Here is a 25,262-nt window from a genome sequence, read left to right on the forward strand (position 1 = left end):
TAATTTCCAGTTGTGCAGCTCTGTTTTTCATAATGAATGCATCATGCATATGCAATGCAATCTAATACAACTCTGCATATATTAGAGCTGCCCCATAAACATTGATGATTCACATTATTAGTCAGAAAACTCCCCAAGTTTCCACATTACCATACACACAGAAACACAGAACAGGCGAGAAACTTTCACAAAGTAAAATACATCAGTTCTACAGGTTAAACAAATACGATTTTTGTATATAGTGCAGTTACTTTTGTACTGAATATGAAAATCTTGTACTTTATAGGTCAGCAATAACCATGGTGAACTTCCTCAGAGATGGGATTACCTGTACTGAGATGGAATTGCGGATGTGTGGGGGCAGAAACTGAAGCATCTCCAGGTAGCAGCGCAGCAAACCCAGCGTCCACACGCTGGACTGAGCCGGCACGGGCCCCGGCCCACCGTCGGCCTCCTCGTAGCTGAAGGGGTCCACGATGTAAACGACAATGGCGGGTGGATACGTGATAGCGTGGGACTCTCCGTCGGTGGGCACGCCGACCTTCTCTCTTTCCAAAGTGCTGGCACAAACACAAGAAGAGCACGGTTAATCAAAACATGTCGCTAGAAGTCCATGTACTGTTGCAGGTTTAGTGCTGGGCAGTACCTTTCTGGGGGCTCTGTGGACCCCTGCGGCTGGGTGCTGGAGTTTTCCCCTGAGGTGCCAGTGTTCTGGGTACCAGCCTGCTGCCCCAGCTGTCCGCCCTGGGGGCCGCCTCCATGACTTTGGCTGCCCAAGTTTCCAAATGGGGGGAAGGAATTGGGCTTAGCAGATTGTATCGTGCTGCCCGGCTGGCCTGAAGACGTCACGAGGCTGTTGGATGACGCAGAACTGTTTGCAGACCCGCTGTTGCTGCTGCTGCTGTTGCTGCTGCTGCTGCTGTTGTTTGTGGTGCTGTTAGGGAGCGAGGAGCTGGCGGTATTTGTGGTGCTCTGCTGGCCGACTGCACTGGAGGAGGAGCTGGTTGTTGTCTGGTTGGATGAGGGTGGGGGGCTGGGCTGCGTGATGAGGGAGCTGTCTAATGGCTGTGATGCGAGGTATGGAGCTGAAAACGAAAGCGTATATATCATGAAACAATCCAGGCTACACTATAAAAACACTCAATTTATTCCATTTCATCAACCTGATCACTCTTTTTTGGCATTTCAGAGCTCTGCTCTTTTCAAGTAGTCAAGGTTCCCGAGTTAGCCTTTTTATATTTACGCTATAATGCAGTGAAGCGCATGGCAGAATTTAGCAACAAAGCTGAATGATTTCGGAATTGAGCAACAGAAGAGGCAGCAGCCATGCGGAATCAGAAGCAGGGCCGATGTCACGTACCGAGGTTGTGGCGGCAAACTTGTGCATAGAGTTTGAGCTTGGTAAAGGCGTCACTGTTGCTGCTGGCAGCCTTGAGGAACCACTCGCTCACTGGCTGATCCACGAGGCTCTTGGCTCCGCTGCCACCCACAAGAACTAAGCCATCGGGGTAGCCTTTGGAGATGGGCCGGTGCTGTCCCAATCGACACGACTGCAGGAAGAAGTCGGTGAGCACAACTTAGTGGAAGTTTGAATGAAAGTTATTGTGGAATAGCGGCAGAGTCATCGCCGACGTTATATTTGGATGCACTTTTTTCTCACCTCGTAGACAGCGGTGAGGTCTCTGAAGAAGCTCTTGGCGCCGCTGAGGAGGGCTTCGTTGTCAGGACAAACAACCAGATACCCGACGTCCCGCTGGGAGCCGAAGGGATCCAGCAGCAGCTTCTCCCAGTAGGGCAGACCGAACGGAGACAGCACCACAAAGTCGTACTCGTACCCCACCAGGAAGGTGGGGATGGGGAGAGGCTCCGGGGACTCGTCTGTGCCTGCGGGGAGGCGGGAGAAGATGAGTGAAGGGAAAAAAGCAGGATAGCAAGTGAGAGCTGCTAACAGGTAAGGTGTCAGCTCCTCTCCGAGCTCTCCACTGTGCATCAGAATGTGAGGTCACCCGAGGATCTGACAGCTCCTCCCAGCAGAGCCGACATCTGGGCCACACCAGAGGGAACACACTCTCTTGTGATCTCACGACATACACTTTTTCTGCCCCAAGACACACACATCCCAAATGTTTAGTTTTTTTTGTTTCTTTTTATCACTGTGGATACCGTGGACCCAGCCATAATACTTCTTGAAAGCCAATACTTTTGTGCTCCAGTTGATAATAAAAAAGTGTTATGTCCTTTCACTCTCGGGGAGTTTCTTCGGGAATCTTATTTGTGAAAACTTTTCTGTTGACGCAGGGGGGAGGCTCTGATTTATTTATAAGCGAGCGAGAAGAAAACAAAAGCCTCAGTTGGAACAGTGGAGCCGGTGAAAACATTTGCACAGCTTTACCGTATGAACCCCGGCCGGCCATCTTGTGGAACTGCTGCCAGGTGAGGGGACCCTGAACGCCCCACGACCGCACCGTCCTCTTCTTCTGGATGGCGTCCTGGAGCACGGGCTGCAGGGACATCAACACCCGCAGCACGTCCTGAGAGCACAGCGCGCTCACGTCCACTGCTGGAGAACACAAGTGACCCCAAAATGAGAAACCAGAGGAGTGGGTGTGGGAAAAAAATAATTACACCAGACATCTCGGCGTGCTGTTAAAGTCTCCCGGGCTCAAGTTTAATCAGGTGTTTTCCAAACCAGACGTCCTGAAGGTATTCCAGGTTTGTCTGACATGAATACTTAAGTATTGATGCTTCTCAACTTATCAGGGTAGAAAATGCGGCGACCCTTGAAAAAGGTTGGAAAAATAAGTACTTGAACTTTACTTGAAGAGAACGTTTAGATTAAATATGCAAGGATGCAGTTTTTTTTAATTTCTCATCTTGCAACTTCATGCTCGAGTGTTTATCTATTTATATTAGCAGACTTTTTTTGATCCATGTTTTACCTCAGTTTGACCATGATTTCACTTTTACTTCACAACGTTGCAACTTTTAAGCTTAATTAACACTCACATTTCAATCTTTTGTATATTTTACTCTTTTTATAGTTTTATACATGCCGACATTTATATCCATGATTATATCCAAATATATAGTATCCTTATATGTGGTTTGCTATTTTATTTTCCCCTCACTAATTTTATACAACTGTTTCAGGCGTGTGTTGTGCAATGACACCATTATTTTTTATGTAAATGTTTTGTCAATAATATATGAAGAATTTTCATTTTGACTTCAAAAAGGTGCTTAATAAATCAAGAATCATCATTAGATATATGGTCTGACCCTGTAGGGCCACTAGTGGGTGCTGTTGTTTGTTTATGTAATGAAGACACACACATGCGTGCAGAGAACAATACACTAGAAACAATAACAATGCGAATGTAGGCGCCATACACAGACATTCGTGCACATGCGCAGCACCGGTGTCACATAAACAACACAGGAAAAAAAAATTAAATGAAATTTGCATATTGTTGCATTGCTTCTTCATACAGTCATTTATATACAAGACTATAATACTTGAATCTGAGATCTGCATGTATGTGCTTGAGATGCGTTATTCTCTCACCGTTTTGTTTGGCCCAGTGGTGAAGGCAGGTGCTCTTAACCAGCGCCTCGTCCACCTTTCCCCCCGACATGTTGTCCATGAACTGCCGGCCGTGCTCCAGGGCCATGTAGCAGTCGCTGTGGTAGTCTCTCTCCTCCACCCTGACACAGGCAGGTATGGGAGCCCCGCTCGGCCCCCGCGTCACTACGTCATGCTCCAGGATTGATATGGGTGAGAAGGGGTTGGTGCACTGGTCCTGCAGGAGCAGGATCAGCTCATCCGGGACGCGGTCGCCCCTCCCAACTCCAGTTTTCTCTAGCGAGTGAAGCCGCAGCTCCTCGAAGCGCTTTTCTGCCTCTCTGCTGACGTCCGAGCCGCGGCCGATGATGTCTAGCTCGTCCTCCAGGAAGAGGCCGGAGCCGTTGCCGTAGCGCCGGTTGACCACGGCGCTGAAGCCGCAGCTGCAGGCCTCCTGGGCCTCGCTGACCGGGTCGCTCAGGTACACGCCCACGTCGGCTCCTTTTATGTTCATGTTGCACACGCAGATGCAGCAGCTGTCGAAGTTGCAATCCTTGAAGAGGTTCATGACGGACTCGGAGAGGATGAGGGTGACGTAGAGGCTGTGGGCCTCGGGGATGGAGGGGACCGTGGCCGGCTCCACCGAGTTGAGCGGCCGGCAGGTGGAGGGGGTGGAGGCTGGAGAGTACAGGTCCGAGTTCTCGTACTTGAGTGAGCCTTGGACACTGGAGGGGCCGCGGGGTGTTCGTGGGGTGCGCGGGGTACGTGGGGTGGGGGCAGAGAAACGCGGGGTGGCTGGTGATGGCAGGATGCCCGCGCCGCTGTTACTCGGTGGAGCGCTGTTCGACATGATGGGCGTGTGGGTCTGAGGCGTGTAGGACTGGCTGTAGTCCTGGTCCATGGTGCTGCCCACACTGGGGATGTTACTGAAAGCAGAGAAAATGAAGCACAACATTTAGACATAAAGCCACTTTGCTTATAGCTTCATTTGAGTCACCATAATTTGTGTGTTGTTTCATTTAAAGCTGGTTGTGACTTGACTTCAACTTTGCTCTGGTGATATGCAGATACGATGGACATATCTAGTCTCTTCGAAGAGATAACTTGAAAAATATCTCCTAAAACCAGCAAATGAATGTCTGTAGTTGACACTATCTGGTACACTTCAAGCCATGATTGAGTATTTCCTCCATTATATACAACATTCGATTTTACTTTGTGCTTCTGTCCAGTAGAGTCATCTGTCATATATGAAATTTACTGACGGATTGTCTTTTCTATAGCTATTCTCAACCTAAATAGAAAACAGAAGTAAAAAGAAGACACGCTTTGAATCGTGGAAGAGAACCGTCAGAAAACTAACATCATGGCCAAATATTATGAGAAGCTTATAACGGGGTTCTAATATTGTCATGTGGATCACGTGCCGAAAGTGGTGGTGTTCCCCGCAGTCACTCAAACAATAAGGACACACGAGAAACAGTGACTTTGCTACAGGTGCTGGACGTTGTTGTTAAGCAGTTTTGAACGGCAGTGAGTGAAAGCAGAATCCAAGCAGGTGTTGGAGGGTCTGACGACAATGAAGACTGTACATGAAATGAAATCAAATCTGAAAAGATCTAAGAAGTGTAGAAGAGTCAAGCGCACATTCCCGTTTGTTCACGTCGTGCTCTTTAATTTAATTTGTATCAGCGCTATTTATAGCACAATTTAACGTCATATAAAGAAATTCATATCTTCTTAAAGGCAACGTTTGAAGGTCGGTCATCTTGTAATCAGGGTCATCTTACATCCAGATACTTCAGAAAATGTGATTAATAATTTGCCTTACTGACACTGGCTGTTTTTGAAATGAATTGAAACAAAGAAATCTTAAAATAAAAAAAAATAATTCTCTAATTTCAACTAAAAACCAAACCAAACCCTTATCACTTTGCACAGACAAGATATAAAACGAGCCTTGTCATGAGATTATGTGCTACATGTGTAGAAACGTGTACCATCAGCTGTGTTCTTGTTGTGCTGTAAGTCTAATTGTGTCTAGGAGCACAGCCAGCACTGGCACAGAGAATCTAGCTGTTTTTCCTCTGTCCCAGAACAGCACTGCTTCAGATAACGACGTGCCGTTATCTCACTGTCTCACCGAATTTGTGAAGACAGTTGGAGTAATAAGGCAGTAGGGCACGACGACATTCACTACAAAAGGAATGCAGAGTGGGCTCAGACTGTGCACATGTTTACACATGAGAGAACAAGAATGCAGGAGGGAGAGAGAGGGAGGGAGGGAGGGAGGGAGGGAGGGAAAAGGGTAGCCAGGAGAAGCAGAGGGAGAGACGAGGACATTCAATAAACATTTCAACAAGAGTCCCTCTGAGGTGAGGGTTATTTTTGGGGCTGGCAAGCAACTGTGAGGAAGCAGAGAGAAAGTGTGTATGAAGAAAGCAGGGGAGGGTGAGAGAGCGAGGGAGGGAGGGGAGAGCGAGCACATCATGTCCCTAGCTGTATGTGGGGAACAACTCTTGGCGCAGGCCCATTACAAGGAAGTCCCAGCACAACGCCGTCTCCAGCCAGGGCACGAGCACCGGGGGGAGGCCGAGGCGAAGGCACCACCGGGCACAAGGCTTCATCATTTCTACAGAGCACTTTCCGGAAGCCTGAGCCCAACTCTCAAATGAACACACACAATAATATATATATATATATAAAAAGAATCCTCCAAAAAATAACCTACTAAAAGTACTGGCTATATATTAGACATGTGGAGCCCGTCCAACTTCATTCCGGATCATAATTATTACATTTGCTTGTACTTCTGTTGGAGATTATTGCGCCCTTGGTTATATCAATAATTGACAATGATTTTAGTGCATTACTTCGTCTTGAGCAGTGCGAGTTTAGTAAAAAAATATCTCACCTTTTACACTTTGTGCAAAATATTTTCTCAAAAAGGTGTGATAAAGATATGATTTTTTTTAACACTCTCAATGCATTAAAACTATCGACCAACTTCACTCCTGATCATAACCGTTAGATTTACATGCATTTCTTAAATAAATTTAACCATTTGATGCCACTGACAGAATTTTAACCCACATTTTTAAAACATAAAATCACAAAATATGAAATGTTTTTTTTAAAATACTAGATGCAAACTAGAATTTCATGTGGAGTAGGATTATTACACCCTCAATAATTGATTTTAATGCATTATTATTTTTGGAGCAGTGTCGGTTTATTAACCCTTTAATGCCATTTTCAGGATCTCAATCTAAACCTAACCCTAACATTGTTTACATGATAAAAAAAAATGTAAATACCTGCAAGTTGTTTTGCACAGGCCACATTATAGTGTATTTTTTTTATAGAAAAACTGAAAAAGAAGGGTTAAGAATTGCTAAACTGAATGTATTTTGCGGGAGGTGCACAAGATTTGATTAATTAGTTGAGTTTACAGCCGTTCTGTTACAATGCGTTTCTCTGGTGGAGAGGATGAAATCTTTGTTGCTCCTATCACGATCCAAGTGTCCCATTCCTGCTATACACCAACGCTTCATTACACGCACTGTGCAGCTCTCATTCTCATAAGAAAAAACATTTTCACATCTACACCTGAAGAAACACTTTGGTATTTGCTCTAGGCCAGTTATTTCTTCACAATGTTGGTATCGTTTGTTAAAAATTGGACGCTTGGTTGAACATTTAGTCAATAGCGCTTAAACATGAAGGTCGAGATGGAAAGGAAATAAAGAAAAAAGATCAGTAAACACGAATGTGTGATAATATATCAGTCCACCCAAAATGAATCCAAAAAAAAAAAAAGTACATATGACAAATCCAGCTTCAGTCAAGGATTTCTTGTGATAAATATGCAGATTAACAATAAAGAACAAAGAGGAAGCAGAGGAGGTGTAGCTGTGCAGCGAAGAGGAGCAGTGACAGATACAGTAAAGACGCCAAGCTGCTGTGAGCAGTGAGGTGGCATGGAGCCGCTGTGGGGGCCCATCTCACCACTCCAGTGATAATCCTCATCTTCAACCAAGAAGGCATTTTACACTCATTTCCCTGCTCCGCCCGAGGCAGCCATGCATGGGAAATTGAGCTGCCTGCTAAGGTGGTGTCCGGGGAGAGACCGGGGGTGGACAGAAAGAGAGCACAGAGGGATTGACTGCACGCCTCCCTGCACACACAGTGCGAAGCGATGGGTGCAGCTGAATCAGCGTTTCTCCCTCCGTTCGTGTCATTACGACCAATTATTTAAAAAAAACAAACACCTCAAGACAAAAAACAAAACAAATGGCAGAGTAACGTCAATAATATCACCATCAGCAGTCACGTACCTGTCCTTGTTGAGGAAGGTCATGACAGGAACAGGGTTGAGCATCTCCCTGCCCACCGTCCAGCTCGGCCGGTAGATGCAGTCCTCTGGGACCTTGATTGGGGGAAGACACTGGCTGGGCAACGTCTTCAGGGGGGCAAACATGGAGCAGCCCACGAACGCCTGGCACAGCTCTGGCTTATACACGAAGGAATAGTCCTGCATGGTGGATGGAGGAAGAAAGAATGGAATTAATTTACAGGAAAAACAGTATGATTCTAATCTTTTCAAAAGGCAGTACTGGACACTTCCTGTTTACAAGTGTCACATGCTTGTGTCAGCAAAAGAAATCTGCTGTTTATCAGGCGATCTGTGGACTTTCTTCTATTATGGTTCCTCAATACAGTGTTTGTGCAAATATGAGACCCTGGAAAAAGTGGGATCATCTTATATATGTTAAACTCTAGTATCTTTGTAATATTTTGTGATGACGAGTTCCTTTTACACTCATTTTTGTTCAACTTTCATTTGCCGGTTTTTCACCGCAAAAGATGAATTCAGCTCTAATTTTGTCCACGACTTCAATGAAGCCATATTCAATTCAACTGTCTTTGTACGCTGTTTGTTCTCTTTTCACCGATTCATCTTTCTGCTACAAGTTTTGCGAGGTTATCTTTGTGCAATTTGCAGACTTTCTTAAATAGGGAAAAAAAAAAAAAGATAAAGAAGGGCCCTGCAGGTTGAGAGTAACTGTGAGCAAAAGGGTGGAAACACTTGAGACTGTATGTGACTGTAAGTGTCTCTGTGTGCTCAACATCTGTTAGAAAACCTCGATGTATTTGTTTCCAATCAATATGACATTTGTAGTTTAATCAGTATATCTCAGAAATGACAACACCCAAGCACAAACTGGAAGGTAGAAGTGAGCATTCCCTCTGCTTTGCTCATGGGCACTTCCATCGATCAGATGCTTGCTGAGGCGCACGCCGAACACTGGATTGTCAATCTGACCGGCTGCCTCAAAATAAGCACCCAAGAACATTTATCCACCGCCGATCACTCACTCAGACTTATGACGTCTTCTAATTCTGGCCATAAATTCACTCGGCGGATTCACTCAGTTGTGCCAGAGCCTATAATTATGTCAGCCGAGGTTTCCCTGTCAGAGCAATAACTCCTGGGAGATTTAGCGAGAGGAGACCCACCTTGATCTCGGATGGCTTGGGGCTACAGAAACTCTCCTCCACCTCGATCTTGAAGTGGCCTCCCAGAGACGAGGTGCCGTCCAGTGTGGTCATGCCCGTGCTGGCCTCCATGCTGCCGTACTCCTTGCTGCACATGTTCATGGGGGAGTAGCCCATGATGTGCTGTTCTAAAGAGGGAGGTGTGGGAAACATCTGATGCAGATCTGCTGAACCTGGTGGAGGGGGAAAAAAAAAAAAAAAGACCAAAAGGCTTTCAGTTTTTCATCTTGTGTCAGAAACACGGAGTAACACCTTATCGTGAAGCCTACGCTGCGAGACACGAGGGTAACAGGGAAAAAAGAAAAGAAAAAAAAAGGAAACCTCAATTACACGTTCTTCGCTGTGTTTAAATTGCTTCACAGACACAAACCACTTTTTATGCACAATTATGTGCATAATGTAAAATGTGTCATTTTAAGCTCTGAGCGTTACTACGCACTCTGTCAGCGTGCTTCCTGATGTGTGTGTCATTATTCTGCAGCTAAATACAACAAGCACAATGTTAAATATGAATAGAATAAGAGATGCAGACCAAGGAATCTAATATCTTGCTCAAAACTGACAAAACTGCTCAGCTTTTATCCTTCACACGTTCTTAAAGATTTAATCAAAGCTGCAGCAATGTTTGTTTTTTTTGTTTTCTTTTTTATTTGATCTGTTAAGAAATGTCGGCTAACACGGTAGTTCTGTCTCCTTGATACAGAGTTGAGATATAGAAAATACAGATCAGCCACAACATAAATGAATAATGATTATATTTCTATCATGGCATGCGTTAGTGGGTAAGACATATTAAGACGGCAGGTGAATATTTTGCCCGAGTTGAAGTGGTGGAAGCAGAAAACAGGAGCAGGCATGTGAATCTGAGCTGTTCTGCAAGAATCAGGATTCAGATCATCTTGAAAATCGCAGCTCTTGTGAGTCCTTGTCAGCTCAAATAAACCGCAGAAGTCGAAGAATTATGTTTATTTTGCCATTTCTTACTTTAGGATAGCGTTACTATTCAAGCTTAAAAAGTAACGCTATCCTAAAGCTGCAGAAGTTACTGCTGGTTCTGATACGGGGATGTTGAAAGCCAAGCAGCTTGTTATGGTAGAGCTAGAAAAAAAAAAGGAAATCTAGTGTTTGGCATGTGGTTATAATGTTATGGCTTATCTCTCTATAGGCACTAAAGACTGAATGAGAGCACGGCCATATCCGAAACCTGCAACTCTCACACCATATACTTGTTTTGTAAGATGCATCCAGAGGGAAAACAAACCATTTACAGTAAAGAGCCGAGTGGAAGACTGTACATTACCGGTTTATAAAGCTAAAAGACAATGGTTGATCTGAGACCAATTTCCTTCAGAGTAAAGTATACCGTGTCCTTAAATTGTCTTCAGTTCTACATTAGTGTCCCTGAGCTCACACCTAACAATAAGTAACAAAGCGTTTTGTTTTTCCACAGGAAAAAAAAAAAAAAAAAAAAAGGAAGGCCCAGCTCAGCTGTGCTTGAGCCAACAAATTGGTTGTAAGTTGAAGGTGAGACTCCAGTGTGAGCGCGGCGAGCCTGCAGTACAGTAACAAAGCAGGCAGGCAAGACAGCAGCAACAGGATGTCTCTGAGCTGTCAGTTACCAGCCGAACGCTGACAGACTGTCAAGTTCATGCCAAACACAAGCTCCACCACTAGGTGGCAAAGCCAAGCGTGAGCACAGGCTGAGCCCAGGCAGCCTTTAATTTTATTTACAGGATTAAAAGATATGATGTCATTTCACTTAGCCGAGATCCTGCGCTGGGGGAATACACCGTTTAGAGCCGAAGTGGCTTCTGGCAAATTCTCAGTACCATTCTTAATTTTCCAGGGGCTCACAGGTGTGACAAATCTGATTCAAGATTAACACTTGAGGTAAATCCATCCTCGTAGTTTAAAGGACACGGCACATCGGGGAAATCAGAGCAAGAGCAAGACAGATGGAGAGATACATACTAATGCAGGATACGGGGTCCAAAGTAGATGGCTTCGGTTCCTTGCTGCCAAATTTCTCGTCCGTTCCGTTCACCGGCCGCCGGGAACCAGGCTGTGGACGAGCGAGGGAGAGAGAAAAGGAAAGACTTTTAACACGTGACCATTTAGGTGATTGGAGGTGTCAGTTAATTATTACTGCTCTAAACTGAGAGTCATTTCTCACACCTGTGGGGCCTGAGAGTCACTATCACACATGACATCTTCTCAGAGTAATAGCAGGGGGAAAGTGAGAAATATCGGCTGATGACGGGCAAAGTGAAGAAAATTCACTCTCCTTCGAACACACACATACACACACAGTATAATGAGATATCCACTGCAGTTCATCTCTACTCACCGCCAGATCATCCTCGTCTGAGTTGAAGAGGTTGTCCAGGTCGTTGATAGACACCACCAGGTCCGTCTCGTGGATCAGGCTGGTGGAGGCCATGCGGTTATGAGCAGCCGCACGCTGAGCGTCTGCGGAAAAACACAGACACACACATTGAAGAATTACTTGGAGCGCCTCACCCATTGACATTAAGCAGCACTGCAATGTGTTTGAGACCCCTGGTTTAGGATTTTAATCAGTAATTTTCAAGTTAAAAGTTTCAGCGTCCAACTGAAATAACTAAGTTTATCAAATAGAGACTATGCAATAAATTCAGAATATGTGCAAGTTTCATGGTTTGAATTAGATTGTGGTTGTTTTTTGGAGAAAATATAGCGCATTGGAATGTCACATGCACACATAGACAATGCATTATTACTGACAGGGGACTTTACATTGACTTACATTAATTTCCTATACCTACTACTATCCAAACCTTAACTCTTACCCTGAACTTAAACTTACATTTAACTTGAAACAAGTTATAAGTTTCTATTTTTTTTTCTAATTTCTGTTATGGAAGCTTGTTTTCTCTGCATGTGGAAAACAAGTCCCTATAAAATGTGTGTGTAAACATGTTTAGGTCCCCACAGAAGTGGTGAACGAGCACCGATGCATGCACACGCAAACGTTTCGGGGCTCTAGCTCTTGTCCACAAGTAGAGTCTGGCTCCTTGAGGACTTAATGAAGGAAATCGTCTCGGTTTGAACTGTGATTGTTTACTCCGATTTTTTCGGATGGCCTCAATTCACTGCTCCTTTAAACCAATCCTTGAGGTAGATTTTCATCTGAATTCAATTATCAAAATGCTCACGGCATGACAAATCTGTTATATGAGATTTAAATTAAAAATAACGACGAAGGAGAGTTGTCTATTTCGAAGCTGAGTGGAGCGTCTGCTGACATATTCCAGAGACCTCAACAAAACCGTTTTCAGTTTGCCAGCCTGTCAGACTGAAACTGAAGTGCATCCTGTGGTGAGAGTGTGAAGGTCCTGTGAGAGCAGAGGCGTGAGGGTCTGAGGTCCTGTTTACACATGTCGTTACACCTGTCGTTTGTTGTGAGCTGTTTTGAAAAAGTTGCAGTTTCATTGGCTTCGAGCGCCGCCGAGCACAAAAGCGTTTTCATTTGAAAGGAGTGAACCAGCTCCTTACCATCCGACTGTCCCGCTCCTCCGTCTTCCCCCTGCGAGCAAGAAGAAACAGGAGGGTTAGAATCACATGCTACAAAATAAATAACTAAAATTGTGAATATTCACTTTGCACATCAAGAGTCGAAAAATTTAGATTTTTTTTTTCATCATGATGGAGAAAAGTAGGGGAAGGGACTGCCTGTCCATGTTGTGGCAAATGAGATTCCCAGCATAGATCAGAGAGAAACTGTGATCCAAGGAATGGCCTCTTAGGCTCCCACCCAGACATCAATATCTGGGAGGGCCGGCCATCTCTGTCTGAGTGGGTGTGCTCCGACGGCTGCTTGTGTGCACATTGTTTGCTGAGCAGTTCTAGCTGGGGAACGGCAATGTTATGTCCCAGCCATTGATTTCATTATGCCCCAGGGCTTTTCTCTGAGTAACGCAGGTTTTAATCTGTCTCCCTTAAAGGCCCAATCCTCAGCAGTGCACAGCATCCACGCCAAGGCCACAATCTATAGGTGGCAATGATGCCTTAACCCCATGTCAATAACTTAGCCTTGGGTGAGGAAAACTGTGTATGTGTCTGCTCTTTACATATTGCAAAAGCTTGTTTGACTCCAAGGCTGCAGGCGTGAAAGCATCCCATCACCTCACTGCTCCACACTTTGCTCATTTATCCAAACGTTCTTTATTTATTTTTTTCCATGTGTGCATCTTATGTTTAATTTAGCAGGCACTGACAGGGGTGCACCACTTCTGCGCAGCGATCAAATGATGGCCCATTATAGCGTATGTCACATGGCCTGTAGCCTCGTCAATAGCTCTCGAGTCCAAAGAATAAATTCATCCATCACAAGGAGGCGTTTTCTTGGTGCTCCAGGTTCAGATAAAACACGAGCCGGGAAGGAGGTTAAGCAAACAGCAGCTACAATATTTCAAGTTTCCCAATAAAAACGAGGTCTAACACAATGGAATTATTTGTCTGGTAAGAAAAGGAATCCACATGTGCACACATGCACCCGCTGGCACATGATGGATATCCACACGGCACATAAAGCACACAGATGGTGGAAGAGCTCCATTGCACAGACTGCTCTTTGGGGACTTTTTCAGTCCGCTGAGAGCTGCCTTCACCCCAACGCTTCGGCACAGATCGGGCCTGTGCAAGGTCTTCTCCGGACACAAGGAGGAAAATATATTTGAGCATAATGGGTCAGTGAGTCTGGCGTCTAGCACTGTGGAGCACATACTACCTCTCCCTCTCAGCTAACAGGTAGTCTTTGTTTGGAAACAGAAGAATAAAGTGAGGGCGGAGTGAAGGAAGAACGGGGAACTGTAACTATTTGATAACAATAGTGATTCAGGAATGGTTTCCTGCTCAGTGAAAGCGGATGAATGTAGAAAGTGGTATTTTTAGTGCTGTGTTACTGAGGATGCTGATGTCCTATTTTCTACCTCGGCTCCTCTCGGATCTTCAAAATCTGAGCTCTTGCCCCCCTCCCATCTTTTTTTTTTTTTTTTTAATACCCCGAGCAACTAGTGAAGAAGGCGTGGATGAAGTGGTTACACTCTACACTGCCTTTAAAAAGGCTTCACGCTGCTGCACATTTTTCAAACTGTCACGACCATTTTTGTAATAAATCCAACGGGCTGTGGCTACGAGAGGGATTGAAAGCAGCCGGGAGGCACGGAGCAGAACCGATTTCTGAACTTCTGGAGTGTAAGTCAACGTTTCCAGGTCAAGCCGTCATGATGGAGGAGTGGCAGGTAGTGGGGCTGCATGATGTAGCGTTGCAATCTCAATATGACTTGCTAAAAATAAACAAACATGCAAATTTTTTTGTACCGTTGCCCCCAAATTTACAATCCCTATGACGGTCTTGCCTGAGTTCCCACCAGCAGGGCTTCAGAAGCAGTTGTTGGGCTGTTGACTGTCTCTTTTTTTGGGTTATTCTGACTGCCTATACGTGTTTTGTGATTTCATGTCGGGTACCAGGTAAGATGTAGACAAACTAAAAAGAATCTGTTGACAACATAAGATCATTTATTTTTAAGGCCCCGTTTACGTGACATTTTGAAGTGAAAACTCAAAACTTCTATAGCGTTTTGGGTGTCCGTTTACACGACAACGACGCTCGGAGCCACAACTTTTTGAAAATGTTCCGTCTCCTTGGAAACAGGGGAAAGCACAACATTTCGGAGACGCTGCTACTATGCATGCGCACCATGGCCGTAGTAAATAGTTCTGCACATGTGCATGTGGATGGACAGTAACAACAATGTTTGCCTCCAGAATGTCATGACTCCCAGTCCATGTTCTATATTTGAGTCATTGCAATAACAAGTCACCAAATAGTGGCTGTACAGGAAAATTACATTGATGTCAAGTGTGTAAACAAAAAAGTTCGCCAAAACGAAAACACAAAAATTTTGCATTTTCACTTGTTGTTGTGTAAACGGGGCCTAAAAATGACCAGTTTGGGAAGGCAAGTCACTCCTGTCCAGCTTGATCTGGTTTCTGTCAATAACAGATGAGAAACATTTCTCCAGGTAGAGAATACAAAGTTTGCCTTCGATTAGAATTTACTCACTCTTCTGCCCATGCACCATCACGACCCTGAAGCTTCAGGACTACAACCATTCAAACGTGCAGAGGAGACGGGCTTCAATGGCGATAGGGTAACATCCAGTTACAGCCAAATTGGCTGACATGCAGAGCATGTAGTTTAATCTGTCTATTGCTACATGCATATAGGACATGTTGACACCAAAACGATGATAAATTTGTGATATACCAAGCAGGTAGTCAAGTTCAACAAAAAAGCTGAGTGGCAGGACATTTCAACCTTCAATGGTGACTGCATGTAATCAATAAGACAAAAGAATTCTACTTAAATTTATAACTTTGGTGTTTTTGCAATGGCAATTAAGGTTTTAAATTATTAAATAGTCATATCAAGAAGCAATAAATATCAGTTAAATAATGTTTTATATAATGTGTAACCCAGAGTCAGCCTGTTCTGATGGATACAGCTTTGTGTTTGAGGGTTGGCCAAAGATAATATTTGTCAACAGGAAAAGGACTTGGAGTTTGTTGTCATGGAAACATGTTGCAAAAATTGTTTTCAATTCATCTACCTTTTAGTAGATGCACATATGGGACCAAATCCAATAGTTCGCGAGCCACGGCCATCCATTCTACCTGACTTCTGTTCGATGCCCTTGTCCAGAGCGACAATAAGCAAAAAGTGGCCATTTTCACAAAAAGCCGGCTGTAATACATCCATTCCAGCAACCAATCCAGCGAGGCCCGGGCCAGCGATCCTCTGCTAACAAGAAACATTCTTCACTCCTCTGCTCTGGCTCGCCTTACCTTGTGTTTTTTGCCCGGCTCGCGCTCCCCGCCCGCCTTATCCTTCTTGTTGGAGAATGTGAACTTGACATCTCCTTCTTCAAAGGCGTAGGGGTCCACCTCGGGCTCGTGGTCCCCATCAGTTACAGCTGCAGATAGGTACTGGTTCCTCCTGGCTCGATACATCTGAACCCGCTCCTCTGACACCTTCAATGGCCATTTAGATGTGGACATCACCCTGGGAAAATGAAAATAGCGAGCAGTGAGGACTCGGGGATTGCATCGGATGAAAGATAGAAAAGCACAGACTTAAATTCCGCTGTAGTAACAATCTGCTAGAAAAAGTCCAAGATGTGTGCGCAATTAAAAGTTGAAGGGAAAGATTTCAAACAAAGAAGCTTTTGAACGACCTGCTGTGTATCAATTCATCATATATCAGTGCTGCTATACCTGCAGTCGGGGAAGTGGCAGCAGCGGCAAACCGTTCTGACAGCTGTCGCGCAGCAGAGCTAATGCATCATGTTTGTTGTCAGACAATTACATTTCTGCTGGATTTGGGAAAACATGGCGACTCCAGCATGGACTGTTTGCACCCTCGCAGACAGACAGCTTTCACCTGTTGCTGTGACATCACTCATCAAAATGTCTAGTGTAGCGGTGAATGTGGCCCAGTTGTATGATGGAAAAGTTGAAAAAAAAAAAAAAAAAACACTGGCTGCTTGGCAGAGGATGAAGGACTGACACAACTTATGTGTTATCCCCTCCCCTTCACTGGCTCTGACATTTTTCTGTACTTCTGCCCCCCCCCCGTCATGCCTGTCCAGCTCTGATACAAGGTGATGGTGTGCAGTGGTCTGGGCTGGAGATTAGCCACCATTCAGAGCTGCGGCTGGGAGGATTACAGCTCACTAGAATAGTCCGGCCCCTTGGGATTGCATAACCCCACCGATAATTCCCACTATGTCCACTCTGCTTCCCTGCCGGACACCCCGTATGCCTATGAACGGGCAACGCTCCCCTGGCTACGTCCACATGTGATTCCGAACAGATTTCTCTTTTTCTTGCCTGGCAGCAAACTGTACATCTAAGAGCTTCAACTCCATTACAATAGCAGAGGTTTATCTTTATCTAACCCCATCATTACTCTTCCTCTCTGGTAGCTGTGTGTGTGTGTGGTGTGTAGTGCTGGCCCTGCACATTGGTGATGTATGATGTCAAAGGGCACATAGCTGGAGATTAACATGCTGTGTGCAGCTAAGCACTACAGTGAACACTGTGAGAGATGGGTGGGAGCGTGAGGGGGGAAAGGAAAAAGGTGGTTTTTGCATCATTAGTCTTTCAAAACAATTTTTTTCTGCACTATGAGAGTGCTTCAAAGCCGGCACGGGATCCGTCTAACACAGGAGGCAGGTCAGCTGACTGAAAGGCTAAACTGTAGTAAGTCATAAGTGACTGAAGTGTGGGTCGCCCTGCGCGTCAGAATATGATTTGAATTGGCAGGTGCCACTCACTCTGTGACTGACACCAGGTTGTCCTGCGATGTGGAGGTCTCGTCCCTCAGCTTGTCCCCCGGCAGCAGTGGTGTGGGCAGCTCGGCTTCTTTCCTGCGGGGTAGGTTGAATAACCTCCATGGTGCGTGGGTGCCGTCGTCCTCCAGGTTGATTGCGGTGCCGACATACACAGTGGGCTCAGGAGGCTCGGAGTAGGCCGAGGCTCCGGCGTGAGGGTGGGGGTGATGGGAGTGGAAGTGCTGATTCAGGCCCTCCGGCCCTCCTGGCTCCTCGGTACCGCCGCCGCCCTTCGTCCCGGCCAGGCAGGGCTCCGGGGGCGGCTGGTAAAAGTGTTGGCTGTTGGGGGTTGAAGGGTTCTTCATGCCCTCTCCAGGTTCCTCACCACGCTCACAGGGGTGGGGGCTGAGTGGTGGGGGTTGGGGGGAGTTGGACTGGTCCGACGGCCCGGCGCCGACCCCGCCGCTGTGGAGCTGAGGGACCTTTTGGATGGCGGATACATCCTCAGAGCGAATACTGGAGAATCGGCTTCCATCCTGACTCCTCATGGACAGCCGCTGGCCTGCCGTCGTCTCCGTCTCCATGGAGGCTTCGTCGCTCGCCAGGCTGCGGTGATGGAAGGGCGTCTGGGGTCTTTTCTGCTGCTTGTCGCCTTTTTCCGGCTTCTCCCCTCCAGTTTTGTGCTTGGTAGGAGGCTGGGAGGGCTGGCCCGCCGACTGAGTTTGGCCCGGGGTGCTGCCTGCTCGCTGCTTCACTGATTTGTATCTGCAGGAGAGAAGACAAACATGATGAGACTATGAGACACTGAGCAGAACGGCAGCAGAGACAGATATGATCCATCACACCACAAAGACTTCACATGAGGTTTTTTCACTCTCACAATGCAGAAATGTTGAACAGCTAACATAAAAGCTTCCCACTAAACCCTCACATCTGCTCCTTCCAGAAAACATCAATTAACTCAATTACCTGCTGCCAGACAGCCTCACTAAATCATCCCAAATCAATCAAGAACACTTCACTTATGATCCAGATTGTGGCTGTAACGTCCAATATACAAAAGCAATGATGTGCTTTCTTTAATATTCAGAATAACAAACAAAAGCAAAATCCTCTAAAAGCTTTGACATCTTTTTCTAAATGATCCAAATAGAAAATCAATGAAGTAAATAAAGTGTTTTGAAAATAAAAGAAAAAAAAGTAATTCTCACTGTATAATGCCTTTTGACAAAACCTCAACAAGTAAACAGCTTAAAAAACAATAAAAGAAATCTCAACATAAAGCCGTGTTTAGTAATGCAAAACACAATGGAATGTCCAAACACCATGTCCTCGACCTGTTGCGTTTTGCAGTTTTCAGCATGTAAATTCAACCTCACAATATGGTTTTGATGTTAATGTGACTTTGAAAAGAGGAAGGTAGCTTTTTGCACTGCTGTATTCGTGACTTCTCGGATTGGGTCTCGATATTGTAAAACAGTTTGGTGTTTGTTTGGAGTCTCGCGCCCTCAGTGTCCACACTCAGTAGACGTGTCACAGTTTTCACAACTCTACTAGCAAGGACCCTAATCTTAAATTATTGTAAATTCAAACACCCCGGCTAATTTCTCATTGAGGAATTAGTGAGAAATTAGTGAGGACTAATGCTGTTTAACACTCAAAAGCATGGCAACGACAGCAGACTTATACTTTCAAGATCTAATGTTGTGAGTGTCTATTTATTAATATCACTTTCACATAGTTACATTCAACTTCTTAACAGTTTTTTTCCGTCTATTTTTAATCATTGTTATTGTTATTACTATGATTATTATTGTTTAGTAGGATTATTTGTATTTTTAAATTATTTTTTTTAAAGTTGAGGAGTTTGGTCTGTTGGGACTCATGCTGTTCATTGTTTTTATCATCTTGGCCAGTAACTGCTTTTCTTTCATATGTGTAATTGTATCTCTCTGAGAAAACAAGTACGTTTGCAAAAAGAAAGAAAAAAACGAACAAAACCAAACTGTGTGATCCCCGGTGTATAAATCAGGAACACTGAAAAACTATTGTTAGTCATTTTTAAGTTATTTTGGCTTGGGGGCTGTATGTTCAACACTTACGGCCACACTACTTTGCTTTTTTTCCTCATAATAACTCGACAACCTTCTCCATCCCAGTAGTAATGAGTGTGGGTTCAGTGTTTAGTTAACTTCTGTTTTTGCAGCATTCTGCTGTGGGCACACGTGAGGTATGCTGATGAAGAAGCTGTGGAGCAGCAGTGTGCCCCGACAATTAGATGTCATTGTAAGTGGACACATCTACAAAACAAAGCTAATGGCCATTAAAACTGGCAATGCAAAGCATCCCGTCCCCGTGTTGCCAAAGAGCTGGGTGGCTTCCAGCAAATTAACATGCCCCAGCTGACTGGCCCAATCCACTCGGCTTTCATCTGCGGTCCAAGTTGGCTCTCCTCGCTCCAGGTGAGGTCAGAAAAGAGTGCAGAGGAATCCCCACGCCGAGTATGCACAAGCTCACACCGATCAGGTCTGTTGGAGCCATATTTGCACCTTGCTCACTATGAAACCCAGCTTTCTTTCTCTCCGCTGGATTGGAGATCAGTTAGCCTCCGATGCGATAAGCTCGCTTGATCACGTGTGATATTTGCACAGGACTGACTTTGTCTTCCCGTGTGCTCGTCTGTCTAACAACTACAGCTGATCAGGAGACGGAGAAGCTGAAAACTCAGGGATTTGTCACACTGCAAATTGCTATTTGATTTGAAGAAAAAGTCCCCGAGGACTGTCATAAACCAAAACGTGGCACAAGAGAAAATACTGGAATCCTCTCGTAAAAGAGAAACACTACAGGTGTAAACAAACTTAACCAACACAAACAATCCCATTAACATTAAACCGTCAAATCATTATGTGCTAAATGATGGGCTTGCTTGCCATCACTGTGCTAATGTGTTCTTAGGATGGGTGCTTGAAACTGAAATATGGAGGAGACAGAGGCTCGCTGCAGATTCGCAGTGTACTTCAGCAGCGACTGCCCTTGCAGGTAAAACAACAGTGACATTAAAACAGACACTCGTGAACATATTTACTTTTTAAGCTCATTCATCAACATTCTGAGGGTGAAAGCCACATACGCTCTTTTCACATTCACAGTCCACCTGGGGAGCTCCATCAGAGGTCAAACTATTCTTTCCCCCTTAAAATTACACCCATCAGAGCGGGAATGAAAAAGTCTGACTTACAGAAACACGCAGCCCAGCGGAGGTTTCAGCCCCGCCGCAGCTGTCACTTACACAAAATAATGATAAATTGAAAAATATGAAGAATAATAAGCTTGTCAAAGTCTAGACGCGAGTTCAACTTGCAGATATGTTGCTGACTCCGGCCCGCTGGGCCACCGTTTAAAGCCCTGTGGAATCCGTGCAACCTCTTTGAAATGTCTTTGAGTGCACATGGGGGTGAGCAATGCCCGCCTGCGGTGTACATCAGCTACGGAAAAGTGACTGACCTCGAACAGCTGCAGTACGACCTCTGCGAATGCCCCACGAAATCCCAGGCTCCCACTTTCTCGTTCAGCTCCTCCTCACAGGTACCGTTTGTGGCAGCTGAAAACTTCCGCCTGGGGAGTGAGGGAGAAAAACAAAAAACAAAAAAAAAAAACACTTTAAAACACAAACCTGCAGAAGGCGAGCTCTTACCTATTCCTGTTTTAGCTTAACGACAGGTAACCTTTTAATACGATCTCTCAAATACATATGATAAAATGATGACAGCATGAGAAGTGCACGGCCCTGTCTCAGTTTCCTTCAGTATGCAGTAACAATCGGTTAAGGCTTTGAACCGAGGCTGATTTCATCACCCTCCTCGGAGCGATGAGACTCTGCCTGACAAGCTAGCAGCTAACTATAGCCGACATTCTGTGCTTGGTCAAAGGGCCGCAGATACTGGGGCGCTCCCAATGTGTCAGCTCCACTGACATTGATCTAGCCCAAAAGACCAAGAGACAAAACTGCGAGAACACTGCTAGATTAATTATTTCTGATTATTATATCCCTTCAAGTTTATTCTTGTTTCGCTTAAATATGCATAAATGAATGAGGCGCTGACGCCTAAAACAGAAGTATAGTTTATATGTGACAGATGTCAGATCAGAACGCAGGCAGCAAATATATATATATATATATATATACATATATATATATATATATATATATATATAACCCTAAGTTATACTGTATAACAAGACACTTAACTTAATCCTTGGACAGTGTGCTTATCTTTTCTGTTTTTTTCACATGCATCCCACATTAATGACTAAGATCAAAGTGACGACAAGACATTGATGTATATTCATCCCATAAAAGATCAACAACTTTCAATGTGGTCAATTTTTAGGAAAGACGCAGAAAGTGTCTTTCGTCCCAACCTGAATAATATTTTCTTTCTGGCCTTTGTTTAGAAGCAGTGTGTGTGAAAGCAGAGGTGTAGCGTTCCCTGGAGAAGTGGGTACACGCTCCATTTTTCTTATTTTAAAGCAGCCAAAAAACTGCATTTTTCTAGAAACAGCGGCATGTGAGACGACTCTATCTCGTGAAAATACATTCATTGTATTTGCATATTTTCACAAAATTCTGTATAATTTAATGGTGAGCAATATTTGCTTCATATGGCGCTTATATGATCTCTAAACAGCGTATCTACATAGTTCCTACAAAAACTGTAAATGTCCCGAGAAAAACTGATGTCTGGACAGCAAAAAGTCAGCAAAATACTGATCTCCCTTCTGTTTACTCACTTTGCAGTTTAACTGATTATAAAAATAGTAACACTTGTGCTTTCAAAGCACTTTTCACAGCAGAATTAAATTTCCCCCCTGCTATGTTTTGCTACAGGTACGGATGTTAAGCAACAAAAGGTTCAGGCCACATGCAGTGCAGCTGCGGCAGACTCACTTGTTCTGAGCTCGGTTGATATTGCACTCTTGCCAGACACGCTCCACCACATGACTGGCGAGCCGGCGTGGAATCTTCCCTCCATGGTGACTTGTTCTGTCCACGCTGAACGCGTCGGATGATGAAGGCATCTTCACCCACTTCTGGGCCGAGTGAGAGTCCACTGGGGACAGAGAGAGCCAGTTTAACAGACCATTACACAAAGAAATAGCAGATTCACCTGACCATGTCAAGAGAAAGCTCTTACTGGGGACCTAAGTCCTATAAATCCAGTGTTTCTTTTCTTTTTTTTGCTCCATTACCTGTCTGCGCCTCCTCAGGTGAAGTCGGAGGGGTGAGGGTCACCAAAGACATGGCAGGCTCTCGCTGGGAAGCAGGCACTTGGTGGCCACCCGAGTAGACGGCAGTACAGTGTGAGGACCCCACAGGGGCCACGACAGGGATGTCCGACTGCGGTACCAGCACGAGGCAGGCAGGGTACACCATACGCACACCGCCTGCAGACACACATGAGGACGTTCAGATATAAAAAAAAGACACTCCGACGTCTTCAATGAGCAGAAAATATAACAAATCTTACCAACGAGGACCTCCACCGAGGCTAGAGAGTCGTCCTCCCAGTCCATGTCCTCCGCCTTGTCCTCTGACGCACACTCCTTGGCACTGGGACTGATGGGATAGAACTGGTTCCACTCCTCTATCAGCTTCTGGGTGGGTGGGTCTGACATCTTGAACGACTGGCCGGTGAGTGTCCCGTTCAAGCCAAACGGACTCAGGATCACTGGACAAAAAGGGGAGAGACGAAAGACGAGACAACGTCAGCTTGGATCACTCATGTTCTGGCTGTTTCTTTTGCAGTTTTATGTCGATACTTTCCGGATCTTTAACTTTAATGTTTTTAATGAGGTTTTTTTCAGTGCATTCAATTCATCCCCAGTTTCTATCTTTTGTTTCTATAGTTTCTCTTGCAAACAACACATCCTCTGATCTTGTTCATCCTTCCTTTTTTTTTTCTCCATCCCCATCCAGATCTACAGTGCGTTGACCTTTGCAGGCGCCAATTATTGGGCAGCAGCGGCCTCACAGAGCCCATAAACAGAGGCTTATAAAGAGGGCCACTCCTCGGCAAACACACTTGACCTCACAGACATATGAGAGTCGCCGGGAGAAGCCATCAGTCTGCTTATAGAACAGACCGACATCCATCAGCCGGTGCAGACAGCGCCATAAACCAACATGCATAATGCATACATATGAGCAGAGAAAGCATATGCATATCAACTGGCGACATGCATACAGGCGCGCACACAACCTGTCATCTTGCTTTGCATCCATCCTCTTTCTCTGTATCTATTATGCATTGGAATGTGGAGTGGGGTTATAATGGCTCCGCGAGCGGTCCGGCTGGGTGGGTGTGTGAGCGAGCATTTGTTAATGTCCCTCTCTGCTCTGCCTTTCGAGTATGTCATTACGAGACTGGATGGCCTTGGTCCCCAGGTATTGATCCAGTGGCTGGACCGCAGAGCGGCTTCCATGATAGGAAAATGGAAGGAGACAATGGAAAGGAAAGGGACACAGTGAGGAAGGAGCGATCCATCCACAGTCCTTTAGAGGAGATAGAGCTGGTGACTGGTCGTCTCACACGAAAAAAAACTAATTAAAGGTTTTAAAACCCAAGGCTATCAACTATTTAAACAAACAATTAAAATTTTCATAAAGACATATCTGTTTGTTGCTATTAATATTTAGCAAATCCTCAAGCAGTTATTTCATAGGTCTGTGCTCACCAAGTATCCCTCTGTATAGTAGGTTTATCAGTTTTCTGACAGTCTATCTACTGTATGTATCTTAATCCCTCTGTGCTCTCATTAACTTTGAATACAAACTCACTGGACACTCCACTGGGTACACATGCACAATGTAATACGATCCAGTAAAATCAGCAATTTAACTTTTATGAAGATACTGTAATGCTGAAATTTGCTTGAAGTTTCAGGGGAGATGTACTTTGAACCGTTTTCATTCTTCAGCAGGGCAGAATATTTGAAACACCTCAGACTGTAACGCAGTCAAAGTCACCACTACCAACTATTGCAACTCTTATAATACTCATAAAGCTGAATTATTACCTTCCTGGCTGCACCGTCAAAACCAGGAAAAGTATACACTTTGTTAAAGTGGCAGTATTGTATTGCACTGCTAATTAGAGTACCTGTAATCTGAGAGTATACAGGTTGAACATGGCTGTATTTTTACAAAGCCAAACAATTATTACATAAAATGACTAGAATCCTCAACAAAAAGTCATTTTTAATGAAACCATTCTGATGCAAAATACAGTGAAACGTCTCCAAACTTCTCCTATAGCCGTTGCATAGTGCACATTTTTACAAACTCACCCTGACAGCATGGCAGCATCACCAATATCTCAGCTCGGGTCTCAGTGTTGTGTCGTGCCCGCTACTCTTAAGAAGTGTTTTTTTTTATTTTTTTTATTAAATGTTTTGTTTGATGGTTTAGCAGGTCGGATTGAAGCTTCTTTGTGGGCCGGTTGTGGCCCACAGGCCGCATGCACTGAAACCCCTGCACGAAGTAATACTATGATAACCCTTACAATTTAATTATGTTTTTATGTTTCTCCTTAAAAACGGTCTATTTTGACAACTGACTTCAACTTTAAAACTCAAAGAAAACAATGGTGACCTCTGATCTCTCCCTAAACCAATCAAATGTTTGGATTTCTTGAGGCAGAAAATAACTGTGATAAATGTCCAAGGTAAAAATGAAAATGTACTTAAGTTCTAAAATAAAATAT

At 44.7% G+C, this 25,262-nt stretch overlaps 1 protein-coding gene across 1 annotated transcript in view; it reads right to left on the reverse strand.

Moving 5' to 3' along the window:
* Positions 1–25,262, reverse strand: part of med13a (mediator complex subunit 13a) — an 87,571-nt gene that overhangs the window by 8,895 nt on the left and 53,414 nt on the right. Inside the window, exons 5-21 of the mRNA XM_080483590.1 lie at positions 23,028–23,228; positions 22,750–22,944; positions 22,448–22,610; positions 21,004–21,114; positions 17,500–18,261; positions 16,010–16,226; positions 12,656–12,686; positions 11,469–11,590; positions 11,093–11,183; positions 9,083–9,294; positions 7,900–8,096; positions 3,566–4,488; positions 2,393–2,560; positions 1,661–1,884; positions 1,361–1,550; positions 647–1,085; positions 329–560 (exon numbers count right to left, since the gene is read on the reverse strand). Coding sequence (XP_080339716.1) covers positions 329–560; positions 647–1,085; positions 1,361–1,550; positions 1,661–1,884; positions 2,393–2,560; positions 3,566–4,488; positions 7,900–8,096; positions 9,083–9,294; positions 11,093–11,183; positions 11,469–11,590; positions 12,656–12,686; positions 16,010–16,226; positions 17,500–18,261; positions 21,004–21,114; positions 22,448–22,610; positions 22,750–22,944; positions 23,028–23,228 — 4,478 coding nt within the window. The remainder of the gene's footprint in view (positions 1–328; positions 561–646; positions 1,086–1,360; positions 1,551–1,660; positions 1,885–2,392; positions 2,561–3,565; positions 4,489–7,899; positions 8,097–9,082; positions 9,295–11,092; positions 11,184–11,468; positions 11,591–12,655; positions 12,687–16,009; positions 16,227–17,499; positions 18,262–21,003; positions 21,115–22,447; positions 22,611–22,749; positions 22,945–23,027; positions 23,229–25,262) is intronic.

The sequence above is a fragment of the Lipophrys pholis genome, assembly GCF_963383615.2.
Source record: "Lipophrys pholis genome assembly, chromosome: 16".
Taxonomy (NCBI): domain Eukaryota; kingdom Metazoa; phylum Chordata; class Actinopteri; order Blenniiformes; family Blenniidae; genus Lipophrys; species Lipophrys pholis.